General features: G+C 42.7%; 1 protein-coding gene across 4 annotated transcripts in view; it reads left to right on the top strand.

The window, feature by feature from the left end:
• LOC138265661 (kyphoscoliosis peptidase-like) overlaps window positions 1-27,194 on the top strand; it is a 395,468-nt gene that overhangs the window by 343,143 nt on the left and 25,131 nt on the right. For all 4 annotated transcript variants that reach the window (XM_069213571.1, XM_069213570.1, XM_069213568.1 and 1 more), the window contains 3 exons: window positions 717-825; window positions 2,820-2,937; window positions 3,727-3,915. In XM_069213571.1, coding sequence (XP_069069672.1) covers window positions 717-825; window positions 2,820-2,937; window positions 3,727-3,915 — 416 coding nt within the window. The remainder of the gene's footprint in view (window positions 1-716; window positions 826-2,819; window positions 2,938-3,726; window positions 3,916-27,194) is intronic.

Here is a 27,194-nt window from a genome sequence, read left to right as displayed (position 1 = left end):
CGCCTGCTGATCCAGAGGGAAACTCTTAATAGGGGCCACGGGAAGGGAACCGTACTGGGGGTAACCCGACCACAGGAGTTTGACAGGCGGCCTTTTCTGCCCACCAAACCCATAATGAGGGGCTTAATTCTGTGGTTCTCTGGTTACAAAGAGAACTCTGCAGTGCATTAACTAATGGATGTTTCATAATGCACTATAGTGCATTTCCCAATTAGTGAAAACTTTTTTTTATTTATTTTTCATTTAAGCTCCATGTTATTTTATGTGTAGCTACCTGGCGGTGAAAGACCAAAAAAAACGGAATATTTTATTTTTTAGCCATGCTCACTGACTCTGCCCCACTGCATGCAGCATCACAGTTCCAATATTTTATGCACTTCGACTGCTGCATGGCACACAAGTATACCTGCTCAGCTTTGCCCTAGGACTCACTTTTGTCAATGCAAGACACATGTATTTGTTCTTTTGATTTGATGCCTTCTTCATATTGGTGTCCTTAGTTGGACTTTGTCATATTCTCCATCAATGTCGATATTTATAGAGCTTTAAACCTTGATTCTTCACTATCCTTTGCAGTTTGATGGACATAATGAATATATAAGAGCAATTAAATATATGATTATATTAAAAATATTCATTATAACTATGACCATGTCATAAAATGTTCATGAAATGTTCAGCCTCAGAAAATTGATTTTTCCTTTCTTCTACCACAGGTAGATGTGACAGGCAGTGTGGAAACCCTGTTGGAAATTCTGCTTAAGGAAGCTCACACTGAGCTTGAAAAAATCCGAGCCATCTTTATCTGGATCTGCCATCACATAGGTAGGTCTTTGCAGCTAAGAACCCCCAAAAACTGGACACAGTTGTTTTGTCCAACAGCATACATTTGATAGTTTTCCCACAGCCACTTCCCAATGCTAAGGTTTCATAACATTTATTTGGCTGAAATTCCATTTCATTAATACTATACCTTATTCTCCAGCGTCTGCTTATTTTTTCAAGTCTTAGGACCTGATTTTGAGTTTGCCAGATGGAATACTCTATCACAAAGGTGACGGATATTCTGTGTACTGTATTAGAAGTGCTGCGGGATATAATGCATTTGTAATACAGCAGGCAAGGCAACCATCTGTTTTTGACTGTGTAGCCCATGTGTACAAGGAATGAGACATCAAACTCTAAATTTTGCCCTGTATATAAATGTGTTAAGCAAATTGTCGAATGGTAGAATCACTCTTGCTTATCAGAATATTTTTGAATGTGGCCATTAATAGGCATTAGGTGCCTGTATTCAATGCCCTCTGTCATGAGCTGAGGATGGTCTAGCATACACTTTGCACCCTTCTTTCCTCATCTGATTTTCTACTGTAAGTTATAGCTTTAGGAGGAGCCAGGGGCAGCCTTCTTTGGTGCAGCTTTCGATCAGTAATATTAATCACAGGAGTAGGGAAAGCAGGTGTCTCCAAGGATCACAGTTATGCTTTACTTCACATAACTTGTCAGAAGCCCCATCATTCTCCTTCAGTCTCAACAACCACAGTCACTGAATGACCACTGCCGTAAAAACCACGCACCAGCATGCACAGCATACACAGAAGTTGTGATTCAGTGACAGCATCTGATGATGAAAGATGGGGTATGCACAGCAGGAGGCCATGAGGATGGTTCACAGCTCTAGTGATGTTTGGTTTCTCCTGGGCCGGTTTCACCTTCCTTCCCTTAGTGGAGTTTCTTTTAAATGGCAGGGCAAGAATACGGTGTGTGCGTGTGCACTGGTGTATGGTGCCTGTTCAAACTGCCATTCACTGGTAGTCACTGAAGGTAAAGAATGGGGAAGATATAACATGTTTGTGCAGATCTCAGGTCTCGACCAAAGAGCACACAATTATGTTCTAAAAGCATTAATAGATACTGAAACAGGCAGAATCAGTTGGATAATTGCTCGTATGATCCCACACTTTCGATCTTGCACCCCCTCAATGGAATAGTAGGCTATTATCTCATCAAAGTAATAGAGCTTTAAAAGTTCTCTAATTTTATATTCTGGTATTTGTCCCTGGCAGTACTTCTCCACCTGTTTGCTGGTTCTTACAAGTGCATTGGCCACTGCAATCCAATTCTGGGGCATATTTACAAGGCCCTTGCGGCACCTTAGCACCGCCATTGTGTCATTTTATGGTAAGGCGGCGCTAAGGTGGCTTTGCGACCCCTTGTGCCACATTATGCCTGCGTCAGGCATAGTATTGAAAGGGGGGCATTCCGGAGCAGGGCGGACTGAAAACACGGGCAGTGAAATTTACAACATTTCACTGCACCATTTTTACATCATTTTTAACACCTGCTCAGAGCAGGTGTTAAAATGATGCACCAATAATATTCAATGGGTCTTCCTGTGCTTTGCTGCACTAGTGTAAACATTTTAAACATAGCATAAAAATGTTGACGCTCTTGTGCTAACGACCGTCATGGTGCACCGTATTGTAAATACAGCGCAACCATAGCATCGTTAGGTGCCGGTAAGAGTGCGCAAGAAAAGTGTGCATCATCTATGATGAATCACTTTCTCGTAAAGATACCACTCTGTTTCTTAGTTTTGTCAGTCTCAGTTTGTTGGTTTCCTGCCTTATGTTTTCATGAAATGTACGTTTTAACGCTGCTGTAGATAAAATAAACTGGCTTCTTCGAACTCGTTTTCTTGGGGTATTTCGGAAATGCAACGTTGCTCCAGTAGATAGGTGGGAGAGACATTAGTGCCTTTTCAAGATAGTTAATAAGGATTCATCATCTTCATAATACGGCCTTTTTTCATTTTCCAGAGTATGACGTAGTGGGATTCCATAACAAAGGTGCACGTTCAGGGGATGCAAAAGATGTCCTTCAATCAAGGAAAGGCGTCTGTGCAGGATATGCTGGTCTGTTTCAACAGATGTGCAGGTAACTTTAAAGAAGGGAGGTATTAGCACAAGTAAAAAGGTACAAGGCTAATTCTTTTAAAGTGATGTAGTCGACTCCATGTAAATCAGCTTTTCATCACCCTCAAGTTTACACGTAGTAACATTCATGTGAATGTTTTATAAATAGTTCTGCCTTTTTGTCTTTAGAGGAGCAAAACATGATACCTCAGTTCTTGCAATATGTGTAATTTTTTTGCAGTAAATGATATGTAGGTGTCTGTAATGAGCAAGACTTTTTCTGTCCTGCCACTGATGCACTCAATTGCATACACACCTTGGTCTAATTATTAATTTCTGCATTTCTTATATGAAACAGTACTTATTTCTGTGTACGTTTTGGAAGAGCAGAAAATCATTTTTTAGGAATTTTTTGGGTTTTTTATACCAGAGTTTTCAGAGTTGCTGCTTGAAGCTTGCCTATTATCTGAAGTCCTAAAAATAAAAAAATACTATTAGCAATAAACGTAATTATTAATTAATAACAGTAAGCAATTTCTAGATGACCTCCCGAGCAAAATAGTAGTTTAAGGAATCAGTTTAATTCTGAAAGAGGTTAATTACCTAATTATGCCTGTGATTCAGCTCGTGTCAATGCACAACCCTTGTTGCCTAGTACCGAACCTACACAGTCTGTCAACAGTGTTAGGCCCGAATGTCCTCCTTCCACCACTTAATTGCTCCAAGAACCCCACTTAATTTCTAGGATTCCTAGCAATATGCTGTGTGGGAACTGGGCGATGCTGATTCTAATCCCTTCTATCCTTTGCAGGCTTACCGGAATACAATGCGAGGAAATATCAGGGTATGCCAAAGGGTATGGTTACAGAATCGGGAAGAAATTTTCAGGGGACCCAGACCACGCATGGAACGCAGTTCACCTAAAAGGAAGATGGCACCTGCTAGACAGCACTTGGGCTGCAGGGAACGTCGATGGTAACTGCGCACACTTCAAGTTTGAGTAAGTCATATTCTGTCTTTGGTACATGTTAGAAATAGGGTCGTTGGTTAGCAGTCAGGTTACCCCCTGTCCAAACAAGGACCCTCACTCTAGTCAGGGTAAAAGAGAATCACCCTCAGCTAACCCCTGCTTACCCCCTCGGTAGCTTAGCACGAGCAGTAGGCTTAACTTCAGAGTGCTAGTTGTAAAGTATTTGTACCAACACACACAGTAACTTAAGGAAAACACTACAAAATGACACAACACAGGTTTAGAAAATTAGGAAATATTTATATAAACAACAAGACGAAAATGACAAAAATCCACAATACACAAGTCAAGTTATCACTAAAAACGCAAAAAGAGTCTTCTTGTAATTTTAAACACACACTAACACTGTTAGCGTGAAAATGTACCTTGGGTACATCAAAAATAACCCCGCACAGGCGAGTGTGCTTCAAAAAGGGCTTGCGATGTGTCGATTTCACTCACGAGCAAGACCTTGCGTCGTTTCTCCATTCATCGGGTCGGGCGTGTCGTTTCTTCTCTCCGCAGGAGAGCGATGCGTCGATCCGGTCAGCACTCTCGGGTCTGGGCAGGCTTTGCATTGTTATTACACGCCCAGCGGTGTTTGCATCGAAAATCCAGCTGCACTATGATCCAAACACCATGCAGCACAGGTAGCGATCTCACCAGCCTCAATTAGCGATGCTGTGCGTCGATTCTCCAACCCCAGGTGTCGATCTTCGGGCTGCGTTGCAGGCGAGCGTCGATTTTCAACCGCGAAGCCGGTGGTGCGTCAATTTTTCAGCCACAGATTGGAGTCGTGTCAATCTTTTCCCCGCACGGAATTCTGTCCGTGCATTTCTCACTCTTGGGCTGACAGCTTCTCCTTTCAGGGTCCCAGGAACTGGATGGGCACTACTTGGCAGAGAAGGAGTCTCTCAGAGACTCCAGGTGCTGGCAGAGAGAAGTCTTTGCTGTCCCTGAGGCTTCAAACAACAGGAGGCAAGCGCTAAATCTTCACAAGATGGAAGGCACACAAAGTCCAGTCTTTGCCCTCTCACTCTGGCAGAAGCAGCAACTGCAGGATAGCTCCACAAAGCACAGTCGCAGACAGGGCAGCTCTTCAGCTCTTCGTCGGGCAGAGGTTCCTCTTGGTTTCCAGAAGTGTTCTAAAGTCTGTGGTTTTGGGAGCCCTTCTTATACCCATTTTGCCCTTTGAAGTAGGCCTACTTCAGAGGAAAGTCTCTCTTATATCTGAAGTCCTGCCTTGCCCAGACCAGGCCCCAGACACTCACCAGGGGGTTGGAGGCTGCATTGTGTGAGGGCAGGCACAGCCCTTTCAGGTGTGAGTGACCACTCCTCCCCTCCCTCCTAGCACAGATGGCTCATCAGGAAATGCAGACTACACCCCAGCTCCTTTTGTGTCACTGTCTAATGTGAGGTGCAACCAGCCCAACTGTCAAACTGACCCAGACAGGGAACCCACAAACAGGCAGAGTCACAGAAATGGAGTAAGCAAGAAAATGCTCACTTTCTAAAAGTGGCATTTTCAAACACACAATCTTAAAGTCAACTTTACTCAAAGATGTATTTTTCAATTGTGAGCTCAGTGACCCCAAACTCCACGTCCATCCGCTCCCAAAGGGAATCTACACTTTAATCAGATTTAAAGGTAGCCCCCATGTTAACCTATGAGAGGGACAGGCCTTGCAACAATGAAAAATGAATTTAGCAATATTTCACTGTCAGGACATATAAGACACATTACTATATGTCCTACCTTAACCATACACTGCACCCTGCCCTTAGGGCTACCTAGTGCCTACCTTAGGGGTGCCTTACATGTAAGAAAAGGGAAGGTTTAGGCCTGGCAAGTGGGTACACTTGCCAAGTCGCATTTACAGTTTAAAACTGCACACACAGACACTGCAGTGGCAGGTCTGAGACATGATTACAGGGCTACTCATGTGGGTGGCGCAATCAGTGCTGCAGGCCCACTAGTAGCATTTGATTTATAGGCCTTGGGTACCTTTAGTGCACTTTACTAGGGACTTACTAGTAAATCGAATATGCCAATCATGGATAAGCCAATTACATACATATTTTGTAAAGGAGCACTTGCACTTTAGCACTGGTTAGCAGTGGTAAAGTGCCCAAAGTAACAAAAACAGCTAAATCAGAGTCCAGCACACATCAACAACCTGGGAAACAGAGGCAAAAAGTTAAGAGAGACCACGCCAAGGATGAAAAGTCTAACAGTACATATATCACGGTATTCTATATCGAGCACAGGAAAACTGACCTTAGCACAAATATTTGTTTGGTTTAATCAAGTTTCAGTCATTGTGCTATAAAAGAGTAGCAAGGCGTGGGCACTCGTAGCGGCAGCTTCAAATAATAGAAAGCTGTGAATTCATCAGTATCAAAAACAGAATACCAACAATGAAACCTGTATAATGATGCAGTCTTCCCGGTTTGCTGACACTGCTGCACACTCCTATGTGGTAGATCAAGATTTAGCCACTTTGTGATCTAGCATTTGACATGTTTAAGGGCTGATGGGACAAACATGGGACATATTATCCTGTAATAAGTCTAAGTGTAAAATATAGGCATTTCATATTGAAACCATCAAAAAGTACTTTTCCATATTGCTTCCATATTGGAGACAATGGTAGCAGATGTAATGCACTGTCCCTTTGCAGTGATCCTGTAAGCATGCACACAACTTTAAAGGTATGTACGCAAAAAAAGCAATAGAGTTCTACATAGGGTCAACGAAAAGCATAACACCAATGAGTAATAGGAGAGATAGCTTGTTATTGAATTATTACTTGTTTCCCTGGGTTCTGATCCAGCAGTACACCCAGATTTCTATGCTTTTTTGATCCCCTGGTTTATGGACTTTTAACTGTGGGTGAGCCTCACTACCAGTATCCCACCCACAGCAAGTACCTCATGTGTACCGCCAGTGCCCACCTTTTAAGATAAGGCCGCTGCAACGCAGCAAGTGTAAGGGGCACTTGGCTGGGTACACGTGAACACATGTGCACATGCGTGTACACACGTTTAAGAGCTGCATGTGGGAGACTACTGATTTGCGCAGCCCAGTAACAGCTCACAGGTAGCTTGGCGCAATTTGGACTCTGCACATATAGGTATTCACCTGGCATAGGCCTCATGGGGATAGTGTACACTATTAGGGAAGGTCAGTATGCTTTACTATAGTGACACTCCGATAATACACCTAGGGAGGGAACTGCCTTAAAGTGTAGATTCCCTTCTCTTTGGACTAGAGAGACCATTGACATCGTGAACTAAAGTATAACCTGTGAAGGAAAATCAAATTTGCCACTTCCAAAATGAAAACAGTACATCTCGTGGGTCATTCAGAGTTTTAATGTTTTCATGGCTCTTATGAGGACCCTGGCCTGCTGTCTCCCTGCTGTGTCCACTAATTACATGCTCTCCAGCAGCATGAACAAAGCAGCATGAACAAAGGCTACCACACACAATGGGAGCAATTAGCACTACTTCTCCTTGCTCTTGAGGAGGAAAAGGGGTGGGACGGAATGCTTTGTATCAATCACCTAGCTGTCACATTGCACCAGGGGTATGCCTTCCCAAGCCCCTGGAACAAAGGAGACTGCCCAGAGAACTGGAGCCAAACCACAGGGGTGCCATTGAAATTCTAGTGTGTGCTCCCAGGCAGTGATGTTAGCAATGGGTGGATCTAAGACCCAAGGACCTATGTGACCAGTGACTCCTTGATTATGCCATTTGGAATATCCCAACATGCTGCTCAGGAGGGTTGGGATGGAGTGGAGAGGTGATGTGGCACCCCAGCATTGTTTAGGCTTGCCTGTCTTCTGGAACTTTCCTCACCCCATTATAAACTCTTGCGCAAAAGGAACTCTCTCTCTCCTGTGAACTTTCTACCTGCTTCGCAGCTGGATCCTGAGACTGCCATGGAGAACTGGAAGAAGAAGCCCCCTGATCCCCACTCAGGACCCAGGACTCTGTCCAGTTGACCACAGGATCAGTGGGTCTTCCGAAGGGCCAGTAAAGCTGGCCCCCTTACTCCCCTGAGGACCAGCTGGGGGAAGCCCTGGATTTTTCTGCACCCACCAACAAAGCCCAAATGAAAACTGCGCTGAGAAACAGGAAGACTAGTGTTTGAAGGATTCTAACACTTTGAAGGTGTGAATGTTTGTAACTGCCCCTGGTAGATAGAGTTCACTACCAGGATTAAAATGAGCCTAGGATCGCCCAAATCAGCCCAATGGGGCCCTGGTTATGGCATTTTTAAATTTGGTGACCTTTGACCCAATTCTTCCCCTGAAGCGAGTGGGGCTCCGCCACCATTTCATCAATTTCCTCTCGGGTGGACCCGTGCCAGCAGGATGGTGTAAGAAAGCTGTGAGGCTAATTGTTGGGGGAGAGAGGGTGTGCGGGACCCCTTCCCATGCTTGTATCCCACCTGGGGACCTTATTCCCCAGACTTTTGTTGGAGGCGGCTGGGACCCCATCCCTGGTCTCAGAGTATTCTTAACCATGGGGGAAGTGCCATCGCGCTCCCCCGGAATTCCAAGGATGGGGGGTACCATTGCGCTCCCCGGCAGGAGGCAGAAGAGGCCCTGGACCCCATCCATGTGCCCCGTGGCATCTAATGATGATGGGGGTGCTGCTGCACCCCCTCACATGGCCCATACTCCCCGCTCCTGTGTCTCGCCAGTGGTAACAGTAGTTCAAGATATAGCATGAGGAGTCTGTCCACATTTGTAAAAGAAGAGGGTAGAGAGAAGCGTATTTGTTTGCAATGGTGAGGTGAGGTTAATCAGTGTATGTATTGTGATGGGGTGGTTTCTGATGTTGTGGTGAATGATTAAGGTACCTCAGTTGTAGATGAATGAGGCAGAGTAAAAAAGAGAAGAGAAGAGAAGAGAAGAGAAATAGCGAGTGAAGTATATGGAGTACATGGGGAAGGGAGGGTGGGTAGGGAGAAGAGGGGGCAGGAGAGCGGGGAGAGCGGGGGAAGGGTGGGGAAATGAGTGAGTGAATGCATTCATGATCAAGTAATCAGATGATCGTGGATACATAGACCAGTGAGGCATAAGTTGTCTAGTTTGCACCAGAATTTACCATTCTTCATTGGTGGTGCCTTCAAGAACAAGTTTAGTGAGTTACAGGCAGTTCTGGTGAATTGGATCCATTCCCAGCATACATGGGGGGGGGGGTTGTTTGGATGAGTCTTCCCATTCATTGAGGATAACTTTAAGACCAGTTGTGACTAGAATGTCCCATAGGAGATGGTCCTCTTTGTTTAATGCCCATTTAATGTCAGTGGGGAGGATGCCTATTGTAATAGAGGCTAAAGTAGGAATCCATTTCGTATAAAGTATTTCAGATATTGTATTACCAGTACTGTTAGGTAGAGGTGCACTCCATTAGCATGTGTTTTAATTCTTCTGGTTCTTTCTCACAGCTCCAGCATATGTAGGAGGATTGGAGGCCTAGCTTATACGTTTTTGCAGGAGTTCAGTGGGCCATATTGGCAATCGAGTATCTGCTTTGTAGTAGTGTTGGAGTTATTATGTTGGAAGTGAAGTTATTCCAGGTAAATGGCAAGTCCAGTGAGACCTTTGGAGTGTCGTTAGAGTCAGATAGTAGAGTTTCCCACTTGTCTTGTGTTGGTTTATTTAGTGAGGTATTTGTTGGGGATATGAGGGAGTGCAGTTTGAAGCCAGCCTTTGGTAAATTCTTCTAATGTTTTGGGTAGGTCAAGGTGGTTGGAGGTTTATATTTGGCTATGAATGATTTTATTTTAAGGAAATGGTAAAAAGTCTAGTGAAATTTGTCTTTAATTTTAGAAAACAGTATGGGTTCTGAAGGAGTGCCGATATCTCTCACCAGGAGAATAGCCTTTTCTGCCCATTTCTCTACACACATCATTCTCCCTTCTTGTTTTACGTTTTCATTGTGCCATAGTGAGTCTAGATATGAGTGTTTAATTTTGTTGGGTAGTTTGTTGTGAATTTTGCAGAGTGCCTGTGCTGGATGGAATGTTTATAGAGTGGTGGGTTTTAATTTTTTGGACGGTTAGAAATTAAGTGCGGGGTAAGGGTTTAGCGAGGGCGATTTCAATAGCAAGTTATGGCTGTGAGGTGTTGGTGGTGGTTAGTAGCCAATGGCTCCCCTGTTTCGCTGGGAAGGCATGAAGGTATCTCTGGTAGTTGGGTAAGTTTAGGCCGCCAAGTTTTTGGGGAAGTCTGAGTTTCTTTACGGAAATTCTGGGCTTCTTTAGACTTCCAGAGGAATTCGGTAAGTAGCATGTCTATATTAGTAAAAAAGTTATCTGAGAAGTATATGGGGGACATGCTGATTGCTAGGTTATATTATACCCCACCAAGTAATGAACCTGGTTGACCATTTGTCTAAGTTATCTTTGATGTTATCTAGTAGCTTTTTCTCGTTGAGATCGATGGAGTCTTTAAGGTTATGAGTGAACAATATACCCAGATATTTTATCTTCTCTGGGGCCCATTTGAGCTCATATGGGCTGCTCTGTGAGCTGTTGCAGTACACATTGAGAGGAGGAACCTCTGTCTTTTCCTTTTTGAGATAGTAGCCTTACATCTTAGAGTAATTGTTTATGGTGGATATGATGTGGGGTAAGGCTGAATCTGGGTGGTAAAAATGAGAATGCCATCTGTGTTACCAGCTAGTTTTTGTGTGCCTGATGAGAAAGGAATACCGGGTATGAATAGATTTTTTCCGATCAATGTAAGTAGGGGTTCTAGCATCAAAATTATCATTGATGATTACATATAACCAAAAGCTAGAATAAACATCAATGGAAAGTTGTCTAATCCCTTTTACCTCCAACAAGGAACAACTTTCCATTGATGTTTATTCTAGCTTTTTGATTATTTGTAATCATCAAGGATAATTTTTGAGAGAGCAGATCTAAAGTTGAAGGAAGTGGGGGAGGCTTAAAGGAGGGTCCACAATACCTTTAATGCTTTCCTCTATTGAAGCAATGTTGTGGTGGTCCTAAAGGATACAGGGATGTTGTTCCAGATCCTAGATTGAAAGAAGAAAAAGGTCTGTTCCCTCATTTCTTTTCTTTTTTCACAATTCTTAACCTCTAGTCTGGGAGTATCCTGGATATGGGTGTGCCAAAAGCCATCAGAGTCAGAGAGGATGAGCTTGCCCACAAGAAAACCAGGGATGCAGTGCATGATTGCTATGTTTATGCAGCTAAAGTGACCTGGCAAGGGAAACCGATGAACTGATGAATTTCCATCAGGATGGAGGCGTCCAGCAGTAGTAACTGGTTTGAACATTTTGCCAGGGTTGATTTTTGTTTAATGTCCAACACTACTTGCAACTTCCCTCCTATGCATCAGTGAAAATACTTGCTGGTTTGTTTAGTGCCCATTTATGCCTGTGGCACAAAAGGGCCAGTAACCTCAACATAAACTTGTGAGAACCTTGGGAATGGCCGACCTCTTTTAGAGGGTTCATGACGAGAGAATCAGAAGCAGAGTATTACATAGGGTAAACAGCCACAAATAAAGCAGAATAACATAATAATGTATGTCATTATTTACACATACTTTGAAGTCCTATATTTTTGTGTGCCATTTTTGCTGCACTTAAGAGCAGACATGCAAAAGTGGAAATGAGAAGTACTAGATGTTTACAAACCTACTGCTGTACCTTACTAAAGCCCATTAGCTCATTAGAGTACACAGTTTCAACTTCCACTCCATCACCTATTGCCAGCTTAAGTAAAATTCTGGAAGCCTATGGGATTAAACAATTCTGCTTTCACTTAGAATCTAACAGCCTCTTAGGCAATGTAGAAGAAGGGTTGCGTCCAAACAAAAGCACTAAAAATACTTTAATTGCTGTATTTGAGGATTTCTAAATGACTTCCAATTTCTAAAGTGTCAATGCCTTGATTGTATTAGATATATCCAGAACATTTAACACTGTTGACCATAAACTTCTGATTTAGAAACTTTGCAGTGGTGGTATTAGGTTCCACTATAATCAAGTAGTTTACATCCAAACCCTCTAGTAGAACCTAAAATGTGACTCTTGGCCCTTACATATATACCTCTATGACCATGGACTGTGGAATCCCTCGGTGATTGCCATTTTCCACTTACTTATTTAATGTGGCTGCCAGTTGCTTTGCATCCATCATTCATTTTTATGGGTTACAATTTCACACCTATGCAGATGACATGCAACTATTGTCTAGATTGAGTGGTCAGAAAAAATACCAATTCATGGTAGCTTTGCTTGACTGAAGTAAGGAAACAGATGAGCCAACAGGCTGAAGTTGACCTTTATAGATCAAACAGGGAGAACTCAATTGATCACATCTATATGATCTCGCTGGACCACCTATCTCATCAGGGAAACCCTTTGTGGGTTAAATAGAATTCGCACATCTTCGAATTGCCAGCGACATTACAGCATGCCAATGATAATTTCATGGGGTGAGACTTCTAATTAAGCCACTCACGGATTCTCTAACTAGATAGGTGGTTAGGAGAGATCATATAGATGTGTCCAAAGGGGTTCTCCTCGTTTGATCCACTGTGTACATTTAGAAAACTGGGATTGACCCTGTTTATCTTCTTACTTCTTCTTTTGGACAAAAGATATGTAAGCAGCCCACAGCTGTGGGAGATACAATTAAGCACCACAAGTCATGGTAATAAGGAACTGGAGTCACCATATAAGACAAAGATTCTATTCTTCCAGAACTACTAGTGCTGAACAGAATCATTTTATATATAAAAAAAATCACCATTGTTTTCCCTGAACCCCCTAAGAGTACACATAATGACATCAGAAAACCCAGGCCTTTCCCACACTAATGGGGAGGCTGGTTTAATCCTCTCGGCCTCCCCACTGATGAGTGACAAACAGAAGACTGGAACAGTCTCATGGAGTTGAAATGAAGACAAAAAACATATTATATAGGGTCATCATGACTGAATACTTGCAATTAAATTCAGCCCTAAGAGGACTCCTAGTGAGCAATGCACCTTGAATTTTCTTAGACGATCCCACATTTAGAAAGGATTGGGCTGCAATAGCATGGCATTGCACAGAGGGATTGGCCTATATTAATAATAAAAAACTGCACAGTGATTGTCAGATTCCGTCACAATTAAAATACGAGTTGAGTGAGAACCATTTAAATGTGAGTCTTCTAATATAAACATAAAAAAAGACTAGGAAATTAATTAAGGAATGACTGTATTAAATTACTTACGCAATCAAAGATATAGAAATTACAGAATTACAGTAGGATATAAAATGATTCTCTCAAGCAAGAATATATCCTCACACAGTGATGACTGCAACTTCACTGTAGTGGAGGTAGGACTGAGTTTCAGTCCTTGGACAGGCCATAGCTACAACCCTGGAATATGTATGGGAATATTCTTCAGCCTCCTCTATACCAGCCCCCATTACTATACCCCCCACAACCACTAGTTATAGGTGGATAAAGCTATAAAGCTTTACGCTCCCCACCCCCAAGATTTCCATACAATAACAGGTAGCCTTTTTTAGGGAGAGGCCATGGATAGTCAAGGAGTAGAATAAAAACCATCAGGTTCAGTGGGAGGACATTCAGCAGAGAGTACAGAAACTCAGTTTTGCTCGGGACACAATAGCAGACACGAGCACAAGCACAATCTAGTGATGAATTTGACACAAAAAGATCTAAGTGAGAATCAATTAAACATCTACAGGTACTTAAAAAAGGCCTTGTTTCTGTCCTCATTCTCAACTTCGATAAATTCAGACTCCATTGTGAGTTAAAGGCATACTTTTCAGGAACATTAACAGTAAGAAATTAGGGTGACATAGGCTCACTGAAGAAATCAACCACACAAAGCGCACTGGTAGAGAATAGCCCTTTAACAAGGACATTGTTAACCTTGACCCTACTTAGTTGAGAACCTTCCATAACACGTCAAGAGAAAAAATGTCTCCTAATGAATTAAAAACGAACACTCAACTTATAATAAAGCCAGCAGAAAAGGGAGGTATGCTTGTGATACAAATTACTATAGGAAAGAGTCTGCATATGACTTTGAGGTGATGAAGAAACAATACAAATTTGATTTCAGACCCTACACAGTAAAACACTCTCACAATTTTGTGATTTGTTTTAGCCCTCTAATTCAAAGACCACCTACTTACCTAAAAGATAGGAAGAATTTCCAGACCCTCCAGAAGGGCATATGGTATGAGAAAAGTAATAGCCTGCGTCTTGGATTGGACATATAAAGCCTTTAAACTAGTCTAGCCCAAGAGGAGATGGTGTGAGTTCTTGAAACAGCTCTCGCTCAGTAAAATATGGTAGTATTCTACTCCCCGGCATTTTGATTCGGAATGTGCAAAGTTGTCCCTAACACAGATTTTTTTTTAATACAATGGTACCACATACTTACAGACCCACGGAACGTCAGAAAGGGTGCCCTTGCTCCAAGTGTGGTGGTTCTGAATGTATGCAATTTTGAACAGAAATTTGCCTTGAACACTACTAGTCCATTTCTCAATCAGATAAAAACGTGGAGGGGCTATATAGATGATATCTTCATAATTTAAGAGGGGACACGCTTTCAACCTTACCTTTCTTTATGTGTTGGCATGATGACACATTCATTGAATTATGTCTAACAACATTGTTGCTTTGAACTCTTCATCCTATGTAGTTATGCATAGAAGGTGCTATGGAGGTGCAGAGGACGTGTTTACAAAGATGGGCTGTGGAATCTGCATTTTTTTCACTGAATAGGAGTGAATACAATGGAGCTTTAATAAATGTTTACGATAACCCTCAGTAAAGAAATATGGTGTGAAGCTCTGCACATTACTTTTACATTTATTTTGCTCGTGGTGTTTGGGCTCATGATAATTGTGAGTTAGGCAATTTTTTTATGGTGTGGTTGTGCGACTACACTGTGTAATAAACTCACAAACCCCTATCACATCCATTCAGGTTTGTTTGAAAAAACCCTTAGTTAAGTTCTGGGTAGCTGTGGTTCAGCTCAGTCAGGCATTATCAAAGAAACATGTGTAAAGTATTTAAACGTATCAACACAGTTGAACAAGAAGAAAACACAATATAAATTATACATCAATTTAAAATAGGTTATATTTTCATCTTTAAATAGACACCTCATTGACAAAAATCGAGTCGAGACTTCCAAAGATGTGAATTTTTCAAGAAACAATAAATCACAGATTGTGCCTTGGCACAATAAATCATTGTAATCTAGTTTGATTCAGTCTGTAGGGTTAACCATGACAAGTAACTTTAAAACAGTTATAAGGGCAATCCAGACAGTGAAGACTAACCTCCTCTGGAGTCTTATAATCTTGATAAAAAAACAGAACTGTCACTTCTTGATTAGTGTGGAAGGCCAAATTCTATTTAGCTTCCTTTGTGTTTGAAGACTCTGAAACATGGGTGTCTACAAGACAGAGAGACAGTTCCTGCACCTCCTGGCAAACTTATTGCTACCAAAAAGAAAATTTTTATGGTTAAAAGTCCAATCTCCACTGATTACAAAGGCTCAGAGGGAGGTTTTTTAGAGCCTTGGGAATTACCAGAAGATCCCTTAAGGATTAAAGTCTGGATTAGAGGGTGAATAATAGTGAACCCCTTAAACAGCTTCTGATCCAAGCCCTGCTCATCCGATAAGTTGTTCCGATTAGCTCTAAAAGCCTTTATGGCTGCCTACATTGAATATCTAGAGTTGTAACTTTGAGGCTCAATTAGAACCCACCCTGCAAAAAAAATAGAATCCACACCAACGTTGTGTTCCCTTTGCCAGACACACTTACTAACCATGGCCTATTGTCTCACTTATGAGCAAATGGTAGAAGATCATCTAGAACACGATACAAAAATATTTAACTATTCTTTCGTAAACCTGTCCTTTAAATTTCCACGCAGTTAGTCTGAGCCTTGATGTAGGAAATTGGTTACTGGTTGAAGGAGGATGCAACCCTACCAAGGAGCAATCACAAATCTCTTCAGAGTGAAACACAAGCAAATGCCACATTAACTTGTGCTTAACTCCCTAGGAGCTTGGCACACAAGCAGTCAGACTTAACTTCGTGGCAATATCTAAAATACTTATGCAGCACCTTAATCGGAATAAAGTGAAAACACAACACCAGAAAAATCACACTTCAATTTAGAAATATAGAGTGAATTTTAATAAATTATTTGACACAAAAAGAACAAAATTCCAAATAGCAGTATCGAAGATATGCAAATTTAAAGATTTTGAAAAAAAACAAGCACTTGGTACCAAAAAGTGCTAACCATGTGGTTATCTGGTTGCTGCCATGCAAAGTCTGAATGCGAGATGCATTGTGAAGCTGAAGAGACGATAATCAATGACAAAGAGATATGATGCGAGGTCCTGAGTTGTTGTCGAGAAGACTAGTGGTGCTTGTAGAGACTTGCGCTGCAATGAGTAGGCACAGGGGACAAGATGTGTTCTGCTGGGCTGTTGTCAGACTGCATTTGAGTTGAGGAAGCTACTGGGGCTTGCAAGAACTTGCACAGAGTTGTTCCATGCGTTGTACTGGGTCAGAGACAATGGAGGGCTGCATCAAGATGCGTCAACATTGAAGAAGCATGCTATACCCCCATAGCTTAAAGAAGGGGCCAGTAAACTAACCTCTGGAGATTTCCTAGAGGTCTGGGTCTCCACAGGGAAGCAGGATTCAGCAGGGCAGCTCACAGTAGTAGATCAGTCAAAACATTTTGCCTTGCTCCTCCTATTTTTCTGACCCTCTGTTTGTTGGCTTTGGAGATCTGGCCACTTTACCACTGCTAATCAGTACTAAAGTGAAGTGCTCTCTCCCCTAACACTTGGCATAACTAGATTACCTCTCTGGCTTATTTAATTTCCCTGTAAGTCCCTTGTAAAGTGGTAGCCCATATATGCAGGACCTGTAAATTAAATACTATTAGTGGGCCTGCAGCGCAGATTGCACCACACACAGAAGTATCTTTTCAAACTTGTCTCAGGCCTGCCACTGCAGTGCCTTTATGCACAGTTTATTGCCACACTGACTTGCCAAACTACTTGCCGTGGCCTAATTTCCCTTTTTACTACATCTAGGCCACTACTAACGTAGGCCTTATATAGCCCTATGGGTAGGGTGCTGTGTATGTAAAATAGGGCATATATTTTTATGTGTTACATGTCCCAGTAGTGACAAACAGCCTATTTCATTTTTCACTGCTGTCAGTGATGCTTCTCTCATACATTTCCATTGGGAATTCCTTTTTATATATCTAAGTGGTAATTTCTGATCTGTGAGGAGTAGCTTGGGCATGTCTGGTTCGTTTGGAATGGTAGTGGAATGGTAGTGAGAAATCCTGCTTACTGGTGAAGGTGGATTTTACATTACTATATTAGAAATGCCAATTTTAGAAAGTGAGTGTTTCTCTGTGCTTATAACTCTGGCTCTTTGCAGCCTGGTTCCAATCCACGTCTTGGGCAGAGTGACAGCTCCACTTTGTGCATACTCTCCAGACAGCCATCCATCAGGGAGGATTAGGTGTGACAGGGTCACATCTGCATTCATCTACATACTGATGATCTTCCTGGGCTAGGAGCGAGGGAGGTGGGGTGCACTTTACACTTTAATAGTCTGTGTCCTGCACTCACACAAAGGGATTGTTTACCCCTATTAATGTCTGGAGCCAGAGCAGGGGAGAAGGGAAATACTTGGAATGGGTCAGATCTGGCTGGAATCTTCTCCCACCTTCTAGAAGCTGGGCACCTGGAGTACAAGTACACGGTCTCTTACCCCCATGATGGCAGAGCACTTTTGGAACTGGGACTGAACCTCTGCCAGAAGGACTGCTAGACTTCCCAAAGGACTCATCTGGACTGCTCTTCTTTTGTTGCCCTGGTGCCTGGTGTCTGCTGGGCGGCACAAAGGGCTCACCTGGATTGCTTTCCTACATGTTACCCTGCTGCCATCTGCCTCCTGACTTTGAATTCCCTCTGGACTGTGGTGCAACTAGGAGGAACCGCCATCTAGGATGGGGGCTCTTCTGTACTGATCAGTTGCCTGCTAATTCCTGGGGTGCTGAAGGAACTGTCACACAGCTACCCGCCTTATGTGCTGGCCTGATGCCTATTACCTTACTTAGGGCACCTGAGAATTCTCCAGAGAGCACAGCCGGTGTTGAGTGCTCAAACCTCCCAAAACTGCCAGGGTGGGATGTTCTGGAGTTGGGGGGAGACTGCGCTCTGCCTAATTCCACATAGCGCTTGAATACGTCTTCTGTGGTTTCCATAGAGCGTGTGATAAGTGCTTCCAATTCTTTTGAACAGAGCAGTGTGTGTTCTTCACATACAGCTCCCTTCATCTCTTCAGTGAGGAGGATGCAGCGCATACCAAAGGAGACAGAAGTGCAGTATCGTGGAGCCCTCTCCCTGTTGAGAAGCAGCCTTGGTGATGGTGCAGAGACCCTCCTCCCTCTCCGAGGCCGGTGGTGGGTGGAACATCCCAGACCGAAGAGAGGATGCAACTTTATATGCTGAGGAAGATTATTGTAGCTGGGTGCTGCCGTTCCCAACAACACATGGGGAGCGCTGGCCTTTGATGCTTGAGCAGCCGTGGTGATTCGCCATTCTGGGGGCCCAGGAGGAGGGTTACTCTGTGACCCGCTACAGCATGTGCCCCCCCCAGCTTTGGCACATACCTTGAGGGCACTTGTCCTGTGACTCCACATTACAGGGACACCTTGACATTTTCACTGAATCAGGTACATGCCTTTACTGTATCACTATAAATAGGCACGCAATGGCACCAGCGCCATACATTTAAATGCCCTCCTCTTAATCAGGCCATGGAATTAATGCATTTCCCATATTAGGCATGCAGCTGCTTCCATGCCCTGCTTGAGATACAGGAAGGACCACACAAGGTTTACTAGGAACACCTTTACATCATGCCCATGATTTCATGTTGATATATGTGGTTTTGTCGTCGGCGAGGCAGCAGAAGGGCCTTGCAGAAATTTGTGCTGTGATGTGTCGGCGCAGGGGATGAGATGCATCATGCTGAGCTAGTTTCGGCATCGGGCTGTATCAGAGTTAAATAAGTTGAAGGTGCTTGCAAGGACTTGTGCTGAGATGTGGTAGAGTTGAGGACAAGTTGCGTTTCGATGGACTGGAGTCAATGGCAGGATGTATGGAGCTGCAGTGAGATGCATTGCTGTCAAAGAAATCTGTTATGTCCCTGTGGCTTGAACAAGTATATACCCTGAATTTGATGGCACCCCATTGCACTGGATTCTAATGTCAGAATCAAGGTGCAGGAGGAGATAGTGGAAACCTCTTCAGGATGTTCCGTGTATCTACCCACCATTGTTACACTTCTGTAATTTCTTGGATTGTCGAAATCTTTAGTGACATATCTGACAAAATAGACTCCAATGATTTAGGAAGTGTCTCATGAGTTTACTGGGGTTGAATCTGGCCCATGAAACCAGAACCACAGTTGCTGCTATCTCCCTTTCTACTTTTGGCTATACTGCTAAACTAAGGTAATCCATTGTATTGGAGTCCCACAATAATCATTCCAGGGCTTGTACGGAACCTTGCTCCAATGAATACCTGATCCTGTAATGGTGAAGCTGAGACTTCTTTAGATTAATTAAACATGATTGTTCTCTTAGCACCGACAGAGCGCTTTCTATGTGAGTGTTTATTAGATCCATAGCTGCACAGAAAAACTGATATTTGTCCAGGCAGTGGCGTAATGAAACTTAAGGGGGCCCTCTGCACAGTTCATCGAGGCCCCCTGATCCAGTCAGGTGCTCCCAAGCAGGGGCTTGCCACCTGTCCACAGTTTTTTAGGGACCCTCACCCCATGGGGGGGATGGGTGAGGGGGCTATTGTTACATCAGTGTTTCCAGGTCATGCAAAAAATAAATCCCCTTTTGCTGAAGGTTTGTCTTTATTGGTGCTAGGACCTTAGTAAAGTCACAGGGCCGACTTTAGCCTGAATGGGAGCAATCTGAATGGGAAATTCGAGTCCTTTGTTGTAAAAGAAAGGAACAATTAATACTTTGCATAAATATGGATATTGAGATAAGCATTCTGTAGATCAGTGGTCTTCAAACTTTTTTATGCCATGCTCCACCCCAGTACAAACAAATATATCGGGCCCCCCTCCAAATTTTTCACAATTATTCTTTTACATTTGTAATGTTTAATACATCTAGACTTATTTAAACATTGCAGTTAAGTTATGTTAATGTTGTAAAATTTGAATCAGAGACATGATTTCCAAGCAAACTAATCTGGTCAGGCAGGCCTTGCTAACATGTAAAAGTATCCACAGAGTGGTTATTAGAAATGGGGGTGGGGTTTTGAGAACATTTGGATAACCTTTCACAATTAGAATATCCAATCACATGTTCAAAAGGAATGAATAAATCTCTCCCATGAGAGGAAAACAAAATTTACTTGAGACCATTCCTTATTCTTGTCCTTTCAGAGGCTCCCATGGGCTATCATCCAAGTGTGCCTTCAGCCTGGATGCATACTTTCTTTGCATGTGCAGCCCGTCGGACTTCGTCTAAACCAGCTGGAGTCTTCTCAAGCTTGTCTGAGGCAGAGGGGTCCTGCAGCCAGCCTGGAAGATGCACCTCTCGAGTGCCCACCAGCCCCACCTGGCAGACAATTGGTCTAAATCAGAGGTCTTCAATCTGTGGGGTGAGACCCTGGGGGCTGTGGAGTCATGGAAAGGGGGCGCACATTTCCCAGCCTTATTGTCAGCACAAAAAGGATTTATGAAAAACGGTTTCCCCTACTTTTCGGAAAAAGACAACCATCCCAAAATGGTTAATTTAGATAGTTTAATGCTTCAGCTGAAGTGTCATTCAGGGAGTGTCCTTTGTTGTGACACCAAAGTAGGGCACACACATAAACAACTTCCTGCCAGGGTGTCTGCTGCCTCAAAGAAATGCAAATGTGTGTGAGTTCATCCACAAATATAAAGGGTGATCTGCAAATGTAAGGGATACTTGGGAGACAGTACTGGTTTAATTGATCAAATCTTTGTCATAACAAAGATTTATTCTTTTTGAGTGGTAGTGCAGTTAAAAACTGAGCTCTGATGTGACTGCTTTTAATTGTAATTGTATTTACATAGCGGTTACTAGACTGAGGAGGTGCTGAAGAGGCAGTTAAGTAGAAGTCTGGGTATTACTAAAAAATATATTTTGGAAGCACCATTTTATCATACAACATTTAAAGCATGTTGTAGCAGTCTATCTTATATTGTGTGTAATGCAAGTTTAAAATAATGACTTACATATTCACAGTGCTTTCTGTCACAGGTGGTGACCTCGTAGCACTAAAAATACCCAAGTCACTCTTTTTTCACTGTACCACCCAAGATTTAATTGTGTGGATGTTACACACAGACCATTACAGTGCATTAACTAACAGAGGTTTCAAAACATACTATTGTGCATTTCCCAATGAGACACAACTTTTATATTTATTTTTATTTTAAGTTGTGTGCTATTCTATATGTAGCTACCTCATGGTTAGAGACTTAAAAAATGTACAGAATAGTTTGTTTTTAGCCAAACCTTTGGCCCCACCCCCACGCTTACTGACACAACCCCTATTGCATGCAGCATCACAGTTCTTGTAGTTTGTTAATGCACTTCGACAGCTGGTTAGTCTGGCAGCCTATTCCTGTCCAGATGGTGAGAGGTTGACAAGAATTGAAGCACTGCACTGCACACTGCTCTGACCCCTCGGTGAGTGAAGTTCACTCATCACAATATAGTTCGCACTGGTCGAGCTGGCATGGGGTCTCAGCTGCGCTGGCTGCAGCAGTCAGACCACAGCTGAGACTCACTCCGCCCATGTGGCAAGCTGCAGATATGTTTTTTTTCATGTTGCTGCCTTTGCCTTCAGTTTTGTGCAAACCTCATTGACAATGTGCAACCACTGACATCATTTTTGGATAAATTAAACCCTATATATGTGTTTTTTTATTATGTGAGGGGCACCTCACCTTTAAGTTGTGCAGTACTGTGCTAGTTGCTTTCACAGCTACTCTCCCCCTCAGACAGTGCCTGCTTCATCTTACGACTGCATCCCTGCACCTACGCCAACTCACACTCCCAGGCAACAGCCGAGAAAGAAAGCATTGTGTCACAGGTGCACACATTCATTAAGCCCTATGGTTCATGAGGGCACACCACAGGATGTTATATTACCGGGTTGGGAAGCGCTATCACATGGCTCGCCATGCTCAGACTCTCAAGGCCCTCCAACACCCCCCCCCGAAGCATGACTGAAGCCAACAACAGCAGCAAACTAACATAACCAGCAGTCACCAGCAAACCTTAGGCTTGATAAAAACTGTTTAATATTATATCTCCTCCATAAACATGATTCGCAATGGGAACTGGGGGCGTTTATGGTTGTCTATGATGGGGAGTAACAGGTTCTAGACATTTTTGTCAGAAGGGGGTCCTTATGCAGAAAAATGTTTGATGGGGAGTCTCGGCATCAAAAAGTTTGAAGTCTGGTCTAAATCAAAGTTTTTTCCTAATGCACTGTAGTCGCTGCTCTGCATACATCCAGATATGTCACAGAGACACATAACATGAGGTGAGCGGAGAATGGGTTTTAATGGGGAAGTTTAAAATTGGCCGGTGTGTTTGAAATGCACAAAAGCCTCACATTTTAATTAATTAAAGCAAAGGGGACAAGGAGGTAATGATCCATTATTTGTTTGTCATCCCACCTTCAGTTGATTTTATTTGTGAATTCTGTTATCAATATGAGTTTATGGCTCTACATTTAATAAGAAAAACAATAATAACATTGTTTGTATATAACTTGCAGATTAGCGATCTTACTTCATTCTATCTTAGACCCAAATATTTAAGCATTGGGTCATTGATGAATTAGTAACACATGATGATTTACATTCAAAGAATGGGTAATCACTGAGGGCTTGGCATTGCTTTTGATGCTAGTCTAATCTAGTATTTAGATATTTTGTCATTGCTAAAGAAATGTTCTTTAGTAGTAAAATGTCTTATTATTGTTTAGCTATTGTGCTGTGAGAGGTATTGCATCATTTTATATATTGAATGGGGGTTTCTTTGTTAATGAATGAATGGGAGGAAGTTATAATGAGCAAACATATGCCCTACTGCTTCATTTCGTTAAGAATTGAGAGAAAAAAGACTAATTGTCTTAAAAGTGGAGCCATATCTTTTTTCAGGACAAACACAAGCAGAGCATTCCTGAACAACAGAGAGACAACCAGAAAGGCCTATTCCCCTGCTCTTACCTTTGTAATTTGAAGAAACATTGGCAAAAGTGATTTGTATGATCTCAAGGACCTGCCTCAGGCATATCATGTGAGCAACTTTGAGGCAACTCAGATTTCTTGGTAGGACAGGCCATATGGTAGTATTTCAACAAGGTGACTAACTTCAAATAGTGGGTCAAAGATAAGAAGTTTAAAAATTGCCCTCACTGCATAATTATGAATAAACTGAAGCTTTCAAAAGTCTCTAGGAGAAACCCTAAAATAAGAAGCATTGTGGATTAGTTGATTGCAAAATTTAGCAACAAATTACAGGGGATGAAAGGAGAATGTTTTTGGATGTTGTTTATGTCAGTGTGGTTTAGAGGTGGGTTGTTGCTTAGTTAAGTGACTATGTTATTCTATATTGGTGTACCTCTGAGTTTCTAGATAATAAGAATCTAGGTTTCCAGATAAGAAGAATCCTGTTGTGGGTTTGACTACTTACTAATGCCTCATTGTATTTTTTAGGGTTTCCCTTGCATTTCTGACTTTGCATTTATGTGTAAAGTTTTTGGAGTTTATTGGGCCTTGCTATTAACAATCCTCCTTTATATGGAATAGATTAAGGAGAACTTCTGCTATATGGCTTGCATAATTGCTTTGTCTTTACTTGAAACATGCTTAGATATTTGGAGTATGCTTTACATGTTATTTGGAAATATGAATGGTGAGCTTGGTAACTGTGTTTAGATAATAGTTCTTACATTGTAAACACCTCAAAATTTTAAGAATTGCTGAATTCAAGTAGGCTTTGAGACTATCAAGCTTGATTTCTCAGTTTACCCTACAAGACCTTCAGTATTCATGAATTGCTTTGAACCAATCTCTGTATCTGCTTACTTGGAACTAAAAGGTTCACATGGTAGCTGCATAACATCCTTGCTGTGGTTTTCCTCAAATCTCCTCAACTTTTTTCCATCAATCTTACTGTGGTTGCTGACTTTGTTTTTGCAGGACTTAGGACTCTGCACGCTTTATCATTGCTGGCCAGTGCTAAAGTACTTGTACTCTCTCCTTAAATTAAAATAGTAACAATGGCTTCCACCTTATGGCCACATTTAGTTTATTTGTAAGTCTCTAGTAAAGTGGTATTACATGTACCCAGGGCCTGTTAATCAAATGATACAAGTGGGTCTGCCACACTCATATTGCCACCAACTTAAGTAGCCAAAAAAACATGGCTCATGCCATTGCAGTCTGTTGGCAGTTTCAAACTGCCATTTTGACCTGCAAAATAAACATTCTGCCAGGTATAAACCTTCCTTTTAACAGTCTATGTTACCTATAGGGGGGTAGGTCCTAAACGGTCCGTAGGGCAGGACGCAGTGTATTTGAAAAGTTTGAGATGTCCTTTTGAATTTTACATGTCCTGGTGGTGAAAAACGTTTATTTGTTTTACACTACTGCAAGGCATTTCCCTCCCATAGGATAACATTGGATTACCTTATTGCATTTAAAAGTGATAACTTTCAATTAGAATCAGGTACGAGTGTCGTGTTTTGGCTCTAAAGCATTATAATGTCCAAACCTCTTCAATTGTAAAGTTGGATTTTAAGTCACAGTTTTGAAAATGGCACTTTTAGAAAGTTGGCATTTTTATATCCCAGCTATACAGTGTCTGCACCCTGATCCTGGGGTACATGACTATGTGTAGCTGGCATTTGGTCTTTGTGTATTACTTACAGACAGTGAGACAAAGGGGGAATAGGTGTTGGCAGGATGGGCCTTCTCTGACTTCAAAGGGCGCCAGAGCTGTCACCTACCACACTTGCACGTCACGAAGACTCTGCTTCAGCACACTCGCAAAGTGTTTGAAACTAGTGATTTGGGCTTGAAGATAAGCCGGGGCCAGGACAGTGCTTACCAGTGCCTTTCAGTGGAAAGGGTAGGGATAGGCTCCTTACTGTAAAGGAAAGTGATGCCAATAATTTTGCAGTTCTTAAGAATGCACTCCTAGATGGTTATGGCTTAACCACTGAACAGTACAGGATGAAGTTCAGAGAAACCAAAAAGGAGTCTTCACAAGACTGGGTAGACTTTGTTGACCATTCAGTGAAGGCCTTGGAGGGGTGGTTACATGGCAATAAAGTTTCTGACTATGAAAGCCTGTATAACTTAATCCTGAGAGAGTATATTCTTAATAATTGTATGTCTGATTTGTTACCAGAAGGATGGTAAGTCTTCTGACAAGGGTGGGGACAAATCTAAAAATGAGTCTTCATCAGGCCCACAAAAACACTCTGGTGGGGGTGGTGGGCCCAAATCCTCTTCAAATCAAAACACAGAAAAGAAACCATGGTGCTATTTATGTCAAATAAAAGGCCATTGGACAACAGATCCCAGTTGTCCAAAGAAAAGCACCAAGCCTCCTACCACTACAACCCCTGCTGCTACACCTAGTGCCCTTAGTAATAGCAGTGGTGGTGGGAGCAAACCTACTAATAGCCAATCCAAGGGAGTAGCTGGGCTCACTTTTGGTAACTTAGTTGGGGTTGGTCTTGTTAGGGAGACCACAGAGGCTGTGTTAGTCTCTGAGGGGGCTATAGATTTAGCCACCTTAGTTGCTTGTCCCCTTAACATGGATAAGTACAAGCAACTACCCCTAATAAATGGTGTTGAGGTTCAGGCCTACAGGGACACAGGTGCCAGTGTTACAATAGTAATAGAGAAACTGGTCTACCCTGAACAACACCTACTTGGTCACCAGTACCAAGTAACCGATGCTCATAACAACACTCTTAGCCACCCCATGGCTGTTGTGAATCTCAACTGGGGGGGAGGGTTACTGGTCCAAAGAAAGTTGTGGTTGCCTCAGATTTACCTGTAGACTGTCTATTAGGAAATGATTTAGAGACATCAGCTTGGGCAGAAGTTGGAGGTTCATGCAGCCATGCTGGGCATTTCAGGGCATATTTTTGCTTTGACCAGGGCTCAGGCCAAAAAGCAAAAAGGACAGGGTGACTTGGATCCTGTAAGAATGGACCAAGTGCTCCCTAAAGCTAGGGTTAGTAAAGGTAAAACACTACCTACTATCCCTCCCTCTACAATGGATTCTACTTCTGAGGAAGAAGAATTTCCACCCTGTGCAGAACCTACACCAGAGGAGCTGGAAGCAGATACTGCTGAGCTTTTGGGTGAAGTGGGGCCTGCCAGGGAGGAGCTGAGTGTGGCACAGCATACTTGTCCCACACTAGAGGGTCTAAGGCAGCAAGCTGTCAAACAAGCAAATGGGGATGTCAGTGACTCTCACAGAGTTTACTGGGAGGACAACCTTTTGTACATTGAAGCAAGGGATCCAAAACCTGGAACTGCCAGGAGATTTGTGATTCCTCAGGAGTACAGAAAGTTCCTCCTAACTCTAGCCCACGACATTCCCTTAGCTGGACATTTGGGGCAAATGAAAACTTGGGACAGGCTTGTCCTCTTGTTTCATTGGCCTAGAATGTCAGAGGACACAAAGGAATTTTGTAAGTCCTGTGAAACCTGTCAAGCCAGTGGCAAGACAGGTGGCACTCCAAAGGCACCCCTTAATCCACTGCCTGTGGTTGGGGTTCCCTTTGAAAGGGTAGGGGTTGACATAGTTGGCCCCCTTGACCCTTCTACTGCTTCATTCAATAGGTTTATCTTGGTAGTAGTGGACCATGCCACCAGATATCCTGAAGCAATTCCTCTAAGGACCACTATAGCTCCTGCAGTGGCAAAGGCACTCCTGGGAATCTTTTCCAGGGTGGGCTTCCCAAAAGAAGTGGTATCAGACAGGGGAAGCAATTTCATGTCTGCTTACTTAAAGGCCATGTGGAAGGAATGTGGTGTGACATACAAATTCACTACACCCTATCATCCACAAACAAATGGACTGGTAG

The sequence above is a fragment of the Pleurodeles waltl genome, chromosome 11, assembly GCF_031143425.1.
Source record: "Pleurodeles waltl isolate 20211129_DDA chromosome 11, aPleWal1.hap1.20221129, whole genome shotgun sequence".
In the NCBI taxonomy this organism is placed as follows: Eukaryota; Metazoa; Chordata; class Amphibia; order Caudata; family Salamandridae; genus Pleurodeles; species Pleurodeles waltl.
The sequence above is the reverse complement of the archived record's forward strand: the minus strand, read 5'-3'. Positions and strand labels throughout refer to the sequence as shown.